The sequence below is a fragment of the Acartia tonsa genome, chromosome 8, assembly GCF_053477335.1.
Source record: "Acartia tonsa isolate MP-2025a chromosome 8, ASM5347733v1, whole genome shotgun sequence".
Taxonomy (NCBI): Eukaryota; Metazoa; Arthropoda; class Copepoda; order Calanoida; family Acartiidae; genus Acartia; species Acartia tonsa.
In genome coordinates, this window is record NC_137267.1 from 45,254,634 (window position 1) to 45,271,405 (window position 16,772).

Consider the following 16,772-nt stretch of genomic DNA (forward strand, 5'->3'; position numbering starts at 1 on the left):
GGGAAAAACCCAGGGTTTTTTTAAAAAGCCCAGCCCAACCCAACCCAAAAACCCTTAAAAACCCAGGGTTTTAAGGGTTTTTATGGGTTTTTTTTTAAAAAAAAAACCCTTAAAAACCCAGGGTTTTAAGGGTTTTTATGGGGTTTTTTTAAAAAAAAACCCTGGGTGGGTTTTTTGTATGCCCACCCTGTGTCCCCCTGAATTCTATAATAAGCTTAGAACTTAATTTTTATATTTTATAATTCTTTGATATCTTCGCTACATTTAAAGATATCATTCTTATTTAAGTATAAAATTGATAAAAAAAAATCTGCGTCAAATATGGACTTCAGCCTTTATTGAATAAACAAAACTGACTTGTCTGTATTAACAATGTACGTATTAGTGAACAGGGATGGGACAATAAAAAATAAATAGATCTTTCTTTAAGAATTTAGTTCTTTCTTTATAAATTCCAGTATGAAATTTTTGAGGGAAGAAAGGGCTGTAAAGTTGATTCTCTTGAGGGATGTAGACCCTACACCGACTTTCAATTGGGTTTTTGAATATCATCCAGTAGCGTCGAAAATATTAACAAAGCCAAGTCGATACAAAAAAAGCAGAAAGCAATTTGCTAGCAGACGAATAAGTTCCCCACCACTGCACGGAACCAGGTAGTTGTATACAATGTATGTTATACATCTATACTTATACATTTATTATCATACGTAATAATAGTAAACACATACATTTAATTTACAAATAAGGTTTCATAATAAGAAGCGTAGTAAAATCTGTTTAACAAAATTGTAGACGAATTCAGAAGACGGTTTCCCTCAAATTAATGAGGAAAAAAAATTTTGGAATAAAAGCCTGTTTTTTTTGCTTTGTTTAGTTCAGGTTAAATCAGGAGTAGAAACATACAAAAGTTAAAAATAAAATTGGGGGGGGGGGGGGGGGGGGTGGAATAGTGGTGATATTCTAAAACTATTTTATTTTTCAAATTTACGAACTATTTTTGTATCTTTAAAATATTAAAACTACGCTTCACATATAAAAATACATTAAATATAATATTTGCACAAAAAAACGTTCAATATGGTACAAAAGAGTTAAAAGAGATAATATAATAAGATACATCTAGTATATTGTAACAGATATTAAGTTCATTAAAATATATTAGGTAGGTATAAAATACATATACATAAATGCCTCCTATTGTTAGTTTTTAATTAAGAACTGAAAAATGAAACATCTAGAGGGGAAAACAGCTGTAGGCAACTTGGTGGTCTCGCATAATGTGCCTGTTGGGCAATCGTGACCCACTTAAAATAAAATAAGGGGGGGGGGGGAAGAGATTTTTTATGTCTAACCCTAGCAAAAGGGTTAATCATGAAATCCAACAAAAGAAAAACTAATCCCCCACCCCCACTTATTTTATAATTAATCTAAAATATAAGATATTCAAACCCTTACCTGCTGATGTAGGGGGCGATTCGAAGGTTTCGTTCCGCCGCATACACAGGGATTCCCAGAACCCCACCTGAAAAAAAAAAAGTTTAGGGCTATAAAAGAAACAGAATACCTAGTAAAAAGTTATCCAAAAGTCTATGTAGAAGGAAGAAGTTTGTAGAAAGAGTAACCATAAGCAAAATAAAGGGGATTTACAGGGATGTCTACTTCCCTCTTGGAATTAAAATTGATAGGCACTGCCCCTCTCATTCATACCCTTTACACACAACTGAAATACTGTGCACGCCACTGGAAGTAACTATTCTTTATTATTCTTTTTATAAAGAATAAATATATTAAACTAAATTAAACATTAAAATAACATTTTCATTTGTTACTTTTAAAATATGTATAAAAAGTACCTAGGTAGTTAAGAAGTTTAAATATATTTTAAAAGTATTCAAACAAGGCTCTTATATTAAGGCATTCGTACTTTTACAATACTAATATTAACAAAAGAGAATGACTAGATTAGGTAACAGAAACATTTGTTTACCACGTTCACCCTCTAATATCATTTAAAACATGCCAATTTATCAAAATACCTGCCCTATCCTTTGAAAGACCACTTGTACATTGAAAAACGATTTTATCAAAAGACAAACACTTAAGTGCATTTATAATCAATCATGAAAAAACTGATTTAACCTAAATTATAAATCACTTAAGTGAAAAGAACTAGATATGTAAAAAAAATGTATTAAAACCTGAAAAAGCCCTAGCAGTCAGGATAAAAAGAGGAGAGTTATTGTACGAAGCAATGATTGAATACTAAATTAATTTGAATCCTGCATTGAAAAAATGGATATATTATTACTTGGATCTAACACCAGAGTTTCATGTTCTATAATTAAGTGAACACTATAGCGGGCTAAAATAATGACCTCCCCTATCCCCCTCCTTTACCCCCTCCCCTCCTACTGAATAAACGGCCCGACCAATAAATTGCAACCTAAATTTGAAGACAATTTTTCTCCTGTCATAATATCCACGTATATTCTACATCCATTATTGAAAACTGAAGATATCCATACGTCATATTGACCTGGTGTGGTGTCAAATTAACATCCAGCCTAGTTTTCATGGCTAAAGTTTCAATTTCATTTCAATTATTATTAACATTGCTTTATTTAGTGACTAATAGACTAAATATAAAAAATAATGTCCTCCCTCAAGTAGCTCAGCCATTAGCCATTAGGAAATCTTAATAAGGAAAAACTATTGATCTCAGTAACATGTTTATGGCCAAATGAAAATTTTCAGTGTGGCTTCAAAACCTATTAATATCCGCTGGATCAGATCCGGTTCTCTTAAATTAAGCATTGTATTACAGACAACTTTACAAGAATAATAAAATAAAATAAAATCTTTAACAGTTTTAGAAGTCAGTCCTTCGGACCCTTAGGGGCTTACAAATATAGTTCTAATCTTGATAAGTTTTCATTCTAATATCCGCGGAAAGCTGTCTATAAATAACTATTATAATTTTTATTTTAGTTGCATTTTGCTTTCAGTCCAGAACAGGTGTAAACTATTGTTCAATCTTATATTTATTTCTATACAAAAGAAAAAATATTATGAATTCATTCTAAAAAGTCTATTTTTAAACCCCTCTCTACATTTTTCTCAATAACATCCTTATTTTGAAACTCTCTGCTTACGTTTTTTTTTCTCTCTCTCTCTCTCTTATTTAATTTCCATTAATCCAAAAATAAGTTTGGAGATTGCTCTTCTCTTCTACTTCCATGCGCAAAAGATGGATTTTGACGTAAGCCGAGAGAAATATGGAGAGAGAAATATATTTAAGTAGAAAGAACCCTCTTAGTCGTAAGTGGACTGCACATTAACCACCCATAAGTTTATTTTTCTATAGATGAAATAAGATAGAACGAGACTTATGTATTTAACCCCCGCGCCATAAATTGAACAACTTGATTACCTATGAGGGTAAGGAAAAGAAAATAATATTTTCAAATGGGGTGGGGGGGGGGGGGCAATTTTAGTCCACCCTCCCCACTTCTTTTCAGATTTTGTTTTAGTAAAATTTCTCGAATTGAGGGGGTTTGGGGGCGGGCTATGGATGTCCCACTATACACTCTAGGGATACTATCTATCTTAACCAACTCTTTATCTCTCTCTCATCCTAACTAAACTATCTTCATTATTCAAATGGTGTCCACATCCATTCATGGGCTCCATTCATGAAGGACAATATACCTAACCCGTGACATAAAGTTGAAGAGGTAGGTGATGGGGGGTGGTAAGATAAGAAACGATTATTCAAGTAAAATGAAATAATATAAAAATAGAAGACAGAGTTTTAAAAACTTTAGATGGTCTAAAGTTATTAAAGACAAGCAAAAATTAGGTATAAACTATAAATAAAAATGGTTAAAATATCTCAGAAACATTGATTGGCTTAAGTAAGTTACTTAATAATAGTCTTAACCCCTAAACCAAACTAGGTACCAAAAAACTCAGATCTAATTGACACAATTCTAAGCAGGGGACAAAACGCTGAAGAGGGTAGGTACCTTATTTAACGGAGAGAATAACTTCGCAAAATCATTGAAGATATATGTAAGTTGTAAGGTCAGTCGGACATACCCTTAAAGAGTAGCTACGCTCTTAGAAAAAATATCATATACTTACAGAATGTATTATCCTGTACAAGGATGTGTGTGTGGTATTCTGCCAGACTGGCCTGGTCTCTGCACCCAGAGCTGTCATGTAACAGCAGATAAGGGTGGGCGAGGTGTCCGCGTCTTCTACACAGCAATGTTTACATATCTTTTAGGGATCTATAGGGATAAGACAATGGCCGATAAGTATATGAGCACCCACTATGATGTTACACTAAATAACCCTTTTATAGATTACAAATATGAACCAATCAATTGAAATTCAATGAAAGTCCTCTAGGTTGTTAATGTTAAGCCAACGAATAAGAAAACATTATTATGAGACTTTGGGGAATAGTTTCATTAACAGCCCAATGTACCCACCCTTCCTGCTTTAAAAGTCTCAACATTAAAATATAGGTACTTTTCTCTGACTGAATTATAATTTTCATCTGTTTACAGGGTTGATGAAAGTGGGACACTTGTCATAAGCAAAAATGAAGGCTGTAGTTAAGTAAAATTGATATATGACAGGAATAGCGTGCGCAAGAAAGGTGTCATCGTCTCCCTTAAAATGGGCAATGTCTACCTTTCCCTTTTATATCCTCTCCAGGTGCACAAACCCCTGGAAAAATTTCATGTATGCCACTGTAAGGCAGTTATTAAACATTTATGACCTATCCATACTATTTTTAATCTAACCATAAATAGGACACAGCCAATCCCGAGATTTTACATACTGGTACAAACACACAAACATTATATTACTTTCATCTATGGAATTAATTAATAGATATGTAAATTCCTCCGTATAGTTTTTCTGTTTGACAGTCTGATAGACTGTCCGAACTGCCTTACGTCTGAAAATAAAATAATGTGTTAATTTTCTCGGCTATAAAGGGTTAAGATCGAGTAATCTATAACCCTTATGCAACACTTAAAAACACTGCATTATGAAATAAAACATCTTGTAAAAGAATTGATGTAGTAATTTGCAATAAGTTGAATTACGCAATCGCAAAAAAATCAATTACAATCAAAGATTTTTTTCGGTAGATACATTTAATAAAACGCATGGATATATTTCTGTATTCAATTAACATTGCCATTCAAGTAAGTGTACAAAATCGAACTAAAACTAAACTATTAGTATTAAACGTCAATATTCTTTTTAAAGTGTTAACAGCTGTTAAATTGTGAAATATACAGTTGTTAAAAAAAGAGTTTAAGTGAAATAAAAATGTTTTTACATAATAGTTATTTGAAAAGATAATAATTAACATATTGTAATATCACTATTTATGATTAATTTCATTAACATATGTTTTTGAATTATGGTAATAATATAAATAATATAAAAGAGTTTTATAAGTACGTTTACAACGATGTCATAAGACATTTTTGACGGAAAATAAAATTAACTGAAGTATGATGATTGAAGGACATTACCTGCGATGGCGTTTGCTTGTTGTATGTCCGTACGATACTCTGTCACCAGCAGCTCCTAAAAAGCTCTCTCTTTCTATCTTCTCTCTATTTTTTAGAGAAACGCTCACGTACAACACACGTACACAGGAATTTTCTCTCCTTTTTGGCGGATTTTTCGGCCCTCTGCTTTTGGTAGAATTTTTTTCTCTACTCTCTAGCAGCGTGTGTGTGTGTGTGTCTTATGGTTACACAGAATTGTTGCTCTGTATTATACACCAACGTGTGTGTGTGTTTGAATCTCTGTGTGGAACTTCTCTGAAAATATATATTTATATGGTATATGTAATAAAAATCAATATATAAAGTCTCGCCACAGCAATTTTTAGAGCATGAATATGTGTGTGTGTGTTTTTCACTCCCACAACGAGTTCTTGGGGAAAAAAGGGACTTTTTACACAAAGTTTGGATACTTTTAAGCATATAATTAATTTCACAATATAATATTACGAAATATTGCACAAAAATCTAAAAAATACCTAATGGAAATAGAGAGTAAATCGAACTAAGTGAAAAGGGAAAGAAATAATTGGGAAAGGGGTCAAATCGAGACCTTTGTGATGTATTTTATTTGGGGTAGAGTGCCAGCTCCACAGAAATGGCGCAAAATTGAGGAAGGTTCAAGTTGACTTTGATAAAGGGGGATGCATGAGGGGAAAGGAGAAATATAGTCTCTTCTTTTTGATGCATGAAAGGGAAAGGGGCTGATTAGAACAGCGTTCCCAAAACTAAAACAGAAAATTACAAAAAAAAATCTTGTCATAACTGTATTATTTTTCGTCAGCTTGATATTATAAGTGAGAATTAAGTCTGAGCAAAAATTAGATTTTAAAATGTGACAAAATTAATTTTTAGCAAATTAATTATTGCATCAGAATTTGGACAAATAATCTTTGAGATTTGGCAACCTTAAAAGTTTCCTGATTTTTTATTGTGACGTCATATCCTTCATATCTAAAAATAAAAACATTTTTAGGACGTGTTAAATACATTTTTAATGCCATGTAGAAAAAAATAACCAAAATCTTGGCTTTTATTAGTCATAAGCTTTATTTTTTAAGTTGTCATTTCGAAATATTTAAGATTTTGAAACAAAATTGATAAAACACAGAAAGTTAAAGAGCGCGACCAGAGATCAAATGCCGCGTACATCTATATTGTTGGAATAAGGTTTTTGGAGAATTAATATTAACGGCTTATGAATAGATTTAAATAAAAATAAAAATCTAATGTTGCCCAATAAAATATTTCAGTGCAGAAGATGTATAATATATTTCAAAAAGTCTTTCTGTCTTTAAAACATTTTGGTAGGAAAAATGGTTTTCTTGGCCCCTTTTTCAGATAGAAGCTGTTTTTTTTGTACAGATTCGCTGTACCAATTAGCATCAGGTATTTATAGTATATTTATAAATGCTACAAAAGACATTTGAATATAAAAGTTCCGTGATTTTTTTATTTATTCATCTCGTTCTTTCTATTTCTTTTATACATCGATCTTTTTAATGACTCCTGAACATCTGCACCATAACCAAGACAGCCAAGAAAATTAATTTTTGAACCATATTGTCCCAACCCTATACCCCTGACTATAACTTATTTTGCTTATTTGTCAGTATAAGGTATAACCATCAAGCGAAATAATTCTATGATAATATTTGGAGGGGAAGATTAAAATGTCGTCCATTTAAGTGTTGGCCCCAAACGGCAGCTGAAAATTACGTATAGGTTTCATGATTTTTTTCGAATTAATTTCGTTGTTGGTATAAGCTGCTATTTGTCTATCCACGATTTTTTTGTGCTTCCCTTCTTGTGGATTTTGTTATCCTTAATTACTATGTGTATATTGTATATCGTTATTGTGATGTATAATAGTTTTAAATGATCATTTACACTATGTAAATCACTTAGTCTGTCAGTCTTTCTACAATGTGAAAGGGGGAATAAAATTTCTAAGCTTTTATCAAAGATAAACTGCTAAAAATTTATCCATGAAAACGTATGAGTAACAAGGATGACAACATCCATAAAAGCGAAGCATTGAAACGGTAGGACAATCGGACATTAACACTTGTATAGTGTTAGAACTGAATAATCAGAATATACATAAATGTATAAGAGTTGAAGCAAAATTGTAAGTAAATTTGTTGAAAAACTGCTTGATACAGGATAATGTTTATGGACATACTTACATTTTTATGACTTGATTATAGAGTTGCTTCGCTTTTTTTCCACAAAGTATCAAATCAATTTTTGAAAGAATATTGATTGATATTTTTTTAAGATAAAATCTTCATAATTATTTTATTTGATACTTGATTACATTATTTCATGTTAATTGACAACTAATAAATTATATTTGTGTTTCATATAAAGTAATTAAAATGCTCCAGCCTCAGAGACATTTCAATTATTCATAAATTTTTATTACAGCCATTATTATCATATTTCTCAACATAAATAACATATTTGATTATAATAAGTAGATATGGATTTTGAACAAAAATTGAAAGTAAAAAGTAAGTTAATCATTTCAGTAGATTTTGAACTATATATCAAAAATTCATATGGCCCAATATTTTTCATTCTTTAGTTCATAATCCATATCTAACTCTTTTTTACCTGATAAGAAAAACACAAATTTCTTTATTTGATGATTTATAATACTGATTAATCATAACACACAGATATTTAATATTTTAATGTATACAATATACAGCAATAATGAATATTAATATGAGGGTATTGAGAATACATCCGCTGTTAGGGCAAGTAGCTGTCTACAGTGCCCTGGCAAAATGGGGATAGATTCACAGCTATTGGCCTACCTATTCTATTGACGCCAGGAAATACCCCATCTCTTTTCTAGGAAGTTTCTTTCCCCCTTCACTTCCTCTTTTCCTCTACTATGACATAAATAGAATAGGTAGGCCAAAAGCGGTGACATCTATTCCCATTTTCCTAGGACACTAAAAAGAGCTACCTAGGGCGATATTTATAGTATATAATATTTTGTGGATTTTTAATTATGAGATGAATGAGAGGAGAGAATTATTTTCCACCCCAAGGCGAAAAGGAGGCTTGATCCATCACATAAACCTAAATTAAATTGTTATAACAGCAAGTATATTAAATATTTACACATAAAGTTTTATAACCACGTTATCTTATTCGTTAGCTAAAAAACTTTGGGTACTTTTATTGAACTTTGATAATAATTGGATCTAAACTTTTAAACTTTTAAACCAATAAGGGCAATCTAAAGACGTGATCATACTGTTTATCATCATTTGTGATGTATAATGATTTATCGTCCATTGTCTTATCCCTTAAAATTCCTGCTTTAATTTTACTTCATCTCAATATCTTTCAAAGCAATCATTTAATTTTTTTAGTTATTACCAGAGCTCGACAGCCGCGCATTAGCCGCCTGTAAGCTTCAGGGAAATCAGCCTTTTGCAATTATAAAAATCAGCTAGAAGTCCAAACCTGATCCAAATATAGCAATCCTTCTTTTCAAAAAAAAATCAAAGCATCTGAATTTGAGGTTTAGTCGAAGCTGACGTGCCGCTGCCGAGCCCTGTGCTTTTTACTTACTACTTTCTGCTTCTTTTGTGGCTCAGGTTTGTCGCTATTCCTATACCATAAAATATACTTAGTAAGGTTTATAATGAATTATGATTTTATGAATTTAGAATATTTTAGAAGTGATTTAAATTTGAATTTGTAGTGTTTTCACACAAAGCATCCTGTTGAGCACAAATAATCCAACCCCCTCTGCCTCTGATTTTTGAAGTAAATTGAAAATAAGACAGATGAAAGTTTTTTATGTGTTTGTTACAAATGTGAGGTTAGGTGTACTGGGTAGCCCCGCAGGGTGAAAGCAATGCATTTTCTTACCTTTTTAAGTAGTTCTGTAAAGGAGCAGGAATCCGTTGAAAACCTAAAAATGACAAATGGTTTACTTTTATTTCACAAATTTTTGTTTGTCTTTATATAATAATTTCTATCTTTTGTTATAAGCAAAAGAATAGATAAATCCAAGAGAAATGGCTCTAAAGTAGTAAAGATTGGCCTTAATTTTATATTTTGTAATGCTTTTATTCATAAAAAACGGTCTTTTTATGTGTAATGTTTCATTGTATAATTTAGATTACCTTAGTTAAAAAGAAAAAAAATAGTTTTATTACCTTCTCTGTTCATGTAAACTTGTCCCCTCTTGGTAAGAAGTAACCTTTGGGGAACTCTATCCCTTGGATCCTGTCCATTAGGTGAAGCAGGTTGCAGGGCGACATCGGCCTGACGGCCTAACATATCTTCCTTCTGAAATATCATATGGTAAGAAACTTTTTGAGAAAAATGTGATTTAAAGAGCATGTGTCAAGGGGTCATAAATTAAGAATAAATTTTGTGAAAAAAAATCACGAAACCTTTCGTATTTGTTTATGTATGATTTCATATTTATATGTTTGTATCATGCCTGACAACACTACAGACCAAGTAAATTATATACTAGACGCTCAATTGGTATAGGGAATCTTTCCAAAAAAATTAAGCCGTCCATCTTAAATAGTATCCGAGAAATCACATTTTCACCATGACATAATGGACAAAGTGAATTGTAGAGTAGCTTCGCTAAAAAATATAAGACTAACAGTACTCGAAAATAACGACATTTTTAACATTAAATAAATCAGAAAAAAAATAATTTACTAAAGATTATTTAGCTCTTTCTTACCCGTACCTGACTAAAGGCATGGCTAGGCTGGTCAACCAAAATATCATGTTCATCATGAACACCACGCCTAGGAATAACCAAAATTTCTGGAGGGAGCATTCTATCCTCCATCTGGCGCTGTCGGTGGTACATGGAGAGGGGGTGGGAGGGGTGGATCCCCCTTTTCTTCATCACCCGCCGAAATGATTTCAAGTAGCGCCCAATCTGGCTTTCATGACGATCTCCTTTGGGTCTAATAAATAAAAAATTTCAAAATAGTTCTATTTTTAATTCTGTGTAAAATACATATTATTAGGCTTAAAGATTCATATTTAAAATCTAATCTTATTTTAAGTACTTCACTTAAAATCTGCAAGTATAATAATTTATTTACAATTTAAGTTCTATTAAACTTAAAGTCTAAAAAAAAGAGTAACATATAGAATTAGATAATAATTTTAAAATTTCACCCACACACTTTAAATAAAGATACCATGTTTAGATAAACTTGGGATCTACTGCTGGCTGCCAAACGGCTGAAATGGTGAGCGGGTATGATCTGTACGTTCAGCCGTTTGGCAGCTAGCAGCCTTTAAAATTCATAGATTTTTGGAAATATTGCTTACCAGCAATATTTTACAGTGAAATGCAGTAGATCCTAAACTTGTATTATATTAATTTACAAAAAAATGTCTGTTAGTGATTTTTTTGTAGCACAGTCTCTATACAGTCTAAAGTATCTATGCTGCTTCTATATTCAAAATTATTTCAAGTAGTAACCCTTTTTTCTGTAGCGAAGGATATCGCTAACCGCTGAACCGATACGGTTCTCCTTTACAGTAAAGCTTCTTATAGGTCCAGAGAAAGTTTTTAACTATTTTGTGGGAGATTATCTCCACCTTCCCAATAAAAAATTATTGTTTTCTTTTTCCTTTTAAAACTTTAATAAAAATGGGGAAGTCAACTCTCCTCCCCACCTTAATTAACACTTTACTGTATAGAAGATTGAGCTATCAATTTATTATTTTTACCTTTGTGAGTAAGACTTATCTAAGTCCTCATTTTCATTTATTTGATGAACTTCAGAAATTGTTTTGTCTAAAAATAATATTTATAAAAAATATTCTTTCTAATGAAAATTTTAACGTATTGTATTCCATGAAAAAAAATGAATACGATTAAGATTTTAAAAATATTAAAAATTCTATTCAATTAAAAGCACAAATAAAAAAATAAAACAAATGCCGCCCTGCAAGCTCATGCTTCTAACCTTGTAAATTATGTTCCTCCACAAGATGGTGTAGGCCAAACTTTTGAGTAGCACACCCTACATCACAAAAACTTCCAACCAACATCCCTACAGCCCTAAACAAAGTCTTATGTAGCCAAGTACCTGGATGTGTTCAATATTATCTCGGAAACTGGTAGTAAAACTCATGAACACTAGGGGCTATGCCCCTAGAAGCCTCTAAAGGCACCTAAGAAGTGGGAAGTTAAATTCCATAACCCAATTTATAATGTTAGATTTTAAAAGAAAATGTAAAAAAAATTATTTATTTAAGCAAGATTCTTCAGTACAAACAAACAGACAGACAACCTGTTACTTTATTATAAGGAAAAGGTTCTAGTATTATGAACTTTTCATTGAATATTGTATATCGATTACTTTGTTAAAGTCAAAGTATCATTAAGAATATCTTTCATATTTATGATGCATGGTTTTAGTATCTCCTACTTCCTTTACAAAGTTATGGACAGTTTTTTTTAGTATTTGTATATTTGTAAATTCTATCATTTTAGTTAGACAGTTTGACTGCCATTTCTCGATTATTTTATAACTTTCTAATAAATATCTTATCAAACCAATTGTTAGAAAGAAAGTATCAGGGCTCGGCAGCAGCGCTTCAGTCGCAACTAAGCCTCAAATTCAAACCCGTGTGAATGCTTTTTTTAAAATAAAAATGGTATTGCTATATTTAGACTTCTAGCTGATTTTAAAATTGTAAAAGGTTGATTTCCTTGAGACTTACAGGCGGCTGCCGAGCCCTGGAAAATATGGATAATAACCTTTCACAGTTGACTACTGCTATCTCAAGACTGAGAAGTTTGGGACAGCACTCCTGGTCGGTAAGGATTGACTCACATACTTCCTCGCTAAAAAAATACATTTATTATATTAGATGGTCAATCAGACAACACTCCTGGTCGGTAAGGATTGACTCACATACTTCCTCACTAAAACAATACATTTATTATATTAGATGGACAAACAGCCAACTCTCCTAGTCGGTAAGGATTGACTCACATACTTCCTCACTAGAACAATACATTTATTATATTAGATAGTCAATCAGACAACAGTACTGGTCCACCAACTAAAAAATGAATATCTTGCAGAAAGATATTTTTATGTTTATATTTAGTCCCATATAATTGAATTTTTATACGAGCAACGAAATTTTTGCAATTCAATTCCCAAAGCAAATTTATCTTATTAAAAATGAAAAGGTATTAATTATTATATAATTAAAATGAAGAAAAAATGAACAATAATTTTAAAATCATACTAGTTCAGATTTATTAGAATTTTACCTGATTTTAACTTCTTTAGCATCAATGACCTACAAAAACAAATAAATACATTTGAATTTTGTTTAAATTTATTGTTTTTAACAGCGAAGCTTTTCTGTAATTAGGGTCAATCCGTACGTCTGTAACGGTTACCCATTTTTAGTTAATTTAGGCATGTTAGAATTGTCCTATCGATTTAAATTTTGCAGGATAACTCCTGGACTCCTGTAGTAATTAGGTACGATTTAGAAAGCGTTACCAGAATGTCCGTACGTCCATTTTAAACATGATGTTTTTTTTTAATTTTTTAACAACTAATTTTTATGTGATATAATCATCCGATTGATCTGTTTTTTGGAATACTGATTCCTATTCAAATAAGGTACAATGTTATAAGAGAAGCAACTCTATACTAACGTCCATAAAATGTTAGTATATTTAGTTCTGACACTCTACAAGAGTTAATGTTCGTCTGTCATACAGTTTCAGAGCTTCGCTTCAATGGATGTTGTCATCCTTGTTTATTGCAAAATTAAAATATTTTTGATCTAAAATGTTATGATAAACATATCAATAAGTACCTTGATAAATGCTAAAACAAATGTTAATAGGTTCCAAGATAACATTTACTTGATCTGAAATCAAATATTTTAAAACCATTATCAGCTGCGCCCCTATCATCTGAGGCTTTGTATTCGTAGGGTTCGAGAAAGGGGTGCAAATTGCCTAAAAAATCCACCGACTTAAACCTAAGAAATAAAATAGCTTGAAACTATCTCAAGACCTATGTTAAGTCTTCCTAAAAAGGGAGAACCTTATCGGCCCTGTAGTTATTTAAATCTTAGGCAACAAACTACTAAAAACCTTTAATTACTACTTTATATAATAGGATTAAAATTCATTGGCCCTAGTAGTCTGAATTCGATTAAATATAAAACCTAACATAAACCTTTGAAAAGCAACAGTATATTTTTCAATTTAATAAGGATGACAACATCCATAAAAGCGAAGCTCTTATATGTGTCAATTATAGTGTCAGAACTGAATAATCAGAATAAAAATGTATAAGAGTCGAAGCAAAACTGTAATGTTAATACAGGCTAATGTTTATGGACATACTTACATTTTTAGGACTTGATTATAAAGTTGCTTCGCTTATAATATTGTACTTTGTTGTCCCAGTAATCAATATACCAAAAGTCATTGGGATAATTAGATCTCATAAAAGTTTGTTGTTAAAAAAAGCAAAAACATCAACATGTTTAAAATGGACGTACAGATATTCTGGTAATGATTATAGAGTTGCTACACTTTCTAAATCGAACCAAACTACTAAAGAAATCACCATGCAAAGTTTGAAATCGATAGGACAATTCTAACATGTCTAAATTAACGAAAAAAGCTATATGTTACGTACGGACGGACGTATGAACGAACCGATTCTAATTACAGAAAAGCTTCGCCTTTAAAAATTTTTATATTTTAAAAAAATTGGCCATGTTAAGTAAATTCTAAATAAGATTTACTGTTACAGCTAGCTAATAGATACTTGTTTGTTAATAGAAACCATAAGCGTGCAGAAGGGTGGTGTAGAGGGGTTGTATACACCCCCTTAAAACAAGATTTTAGAAAGAGCAGATTCCCCCTTTTTCACACCCTAACGCTTTGACACCCCCTAGTAAAATCCTGCACACGCTTCTGAATGAAACTTTCAAAACTTAACTATTTGATTGAAAAACCCTTCACCAAAAGTCTGAACTGTTGATGGGTAAAGGCATTTCCCCTGTAGAATGCGTGTTATACAGCCTCGTATATTTAGATTCTAAATTTTTAATGTCTTTAGATATGATACAGTTAAGGCCAGCACTCGAACCCTACACCCCCTCGAACACTATGAAACCCAAGTTTATGATGTTTTAAAAGAATGGTGTTTATCCCTTGAAAGATCTAGGAGATATGACATCAAATTCAAATTTGTTCTTTTTAAATACTCGCCTAATACCCAGTGAAGAAGAGAAAATTATATCAATCTACTAAGTATAATCTTATATATGATATATGTTTACATACAAATTAACAGGAATTTAAATATTTGATTCTTTAATCAAAATTAAAATACCATCTTGAATTTTGATCTCTCACTAAATAAAAATTTCTTTTTAAAAGTAAATATCATTCATAATCCAGAGAGAGAGAGAGAGAGAGGGGACAATAAGCTGTTGATTACACAAGTCCCCAAAGTTGTCTAATAACACTTTCTTATTCGTTAGATTTTAATGAATTTTGATTGGTAGGTTTTTTAAATAGAGTGTCAATACGTTTCAACCACTTATTTTAATCTACAGAAAGGGTTACTTTGAGTATTAACATTGGGGACGTACATCAATTAGTCGGCCATTGTCTTATCCCTTTAGATCCCATTTCATTATCACTATTTGACATTTGTTAAAATTCTGATACAAAACGCCATGAAGGAAGTGGCGTACGAGTTCGCGAGATGGGTGCACGAAGCGTGCAGAAAATTTTAAATTCGCTTGTGGTTGGGAATGTGATGTTTTCGAATCTCGGCCAAACCTGCATCAAAAATAAAACTTTAAAACTCTATAGATGCGCGACATTAATATCAATAAAAAGAAGAGGGAGATTCATTAGCCCAAAACAGATGCAAATCTTTACCATGCACGGTCAACAAAAAAGGGTCTCGCAATCAAAGGGTTGATTGTCTACAAATGCAATATTTGGGATAAGGACCTTCTATCAGGGAGGGAGGGGACATTAGGTTGTATATTACACTAGTCCCAAAAGTCTTACGTTAATGTTTTCTTATTCGTTGGCTTGGGGACCTTTATTGAATTTTGATTGGTAGGTTCATTTATGTGAGTGCCCAATCGTTTAAACCACTAGGTAATTGTAATCTACAGAATGGGTAATTTTATGTGTCATCATAAAATGTACATCAATTTATCGGCTATTGTCTTATCCCTTTAGATCCCTGCCTTCTATAAAGATTATATTATCAATTGTCCCTGGAGTTATTAATCAGATCTTGGGGTAGGTAAACCTCCCTGACTATTTTCTTTCTTTTGAGAGTAGTCCACAACCCCTTTTGCCAACCTATTGAAACAAGGATGACAACTTCAATAAAGGCGAATCTCTGAAGCTATAGGACAAATAAACTTTAAGTCTCGTAGGGTGTCAGAACATCACAAGTATAAACAAAATTGTACGTAAATTTGTTTCTAAACTGCTTAAATAAAGGATACTTTTTAAGAACATACTTACAATTGTAGGACTTGATTAAAGAGATGCAACTTTGTGTCTTGTTGTGATAGAAATCAGTAATCCAAAAATCAGTTTATTAGGATAAATAGATCACATAAATAATTGTTGTTAAAAAGGTTAAAAAACAATAAGTCTTATGGACGTTAGGACTTTCTGGTAACGATATAGATTTTCTATGCTTCCTAAATCGTACCTAATTGATATAGGAATCAGCATGCAAAGTTTGAAATCGATAGTACAACATGTATAAATTATCGAAAAAAGCCAACTATTCCAGACGGACAGACCGACCCTTATTAAAAACAAGGATGACAACATCCATAAGTAGCGAAGCACAAAAAATCGTGGATGGAAATACGTAAAAGTAGATTTAAAGTGTATTAAAATCAAGATTAGATTTATTGGAGAAAATAAACACGAAACCTTGTTTTATTTTTAATGATGACGACAGTCTAAGTAGATTACATAAAAGATTCTCATAACAATGTGAAAAATTATTTTGATACTGATACCCCATAAAAGTTTGAAAATGGGACCAAAAACACCAAATATATGGGGAAATATGTAAAACATATAAAAATAGCCAAAAACCTGATAAAAGGCAGTCT

At 31.7% G+C, this 16,772-nt stretch overlaps 2 protein-coding genes across 4 annotated transcripts in view; both read right to left on the bottom strand.

Annotated features, from left to right (window-relative positions):
* The window catches only part of eIF5 (eukaryotic translation initiation factor 5), a 31,966-nt gene extending 27,702 nt beyond the window's left edge, over positions 1-4,264 (bottom strand). For all 3 annotated transcript variants that reach the window (XR_013882048.1, XR_013882047.1, XM_080170591.1), the window contains exons 1-2: positions 4,144-4,264; positions 1,456-1,522 (exon numbers count right to left, since the gene is read on the bottom strand). The gene's annotated coding sequence lies outside the window, so the exon portion shown is untranslated. The remainder of the gene's footprint in view (positions 1-1,455; positions 1,523-4,143) is intronic.
* A 3,605-nt stretch (positions 4,265-7,869) lies between these two features.
* LOC145325628 (uncharacterized) lies at positions 7,870-13,519 on the bottom strand. Its single transcript, XM_080168589.1, has 10 exons — positions 13,464-13,519; positions 12,904-12,932; positions 12,379-12,465; positions 11,582-11,676; positions 11,343-11,409; positions 10,339-10,564; positions 9,785-9,917; positions 9,495-9,537; positions 9,192-9,231; positions 7,870-8,693 (listed from the first exon to the last, which is right to left on the bottom strand). The coding sequence occupies exons 1-10, from the start codon at positions 13,506-13,508 to the stop codon at positions 8,646-8,648; spliced, it is 813 nt and encodes a 270-aa protein (XP_080024715.1). The 5' UTR covers positions 13,509-13,519; the 3' UTR covers positions 7,870-8,645.
* Between the last annotated feature and the right edge of the window lie 3,253 nt (positions 13,520-16,772).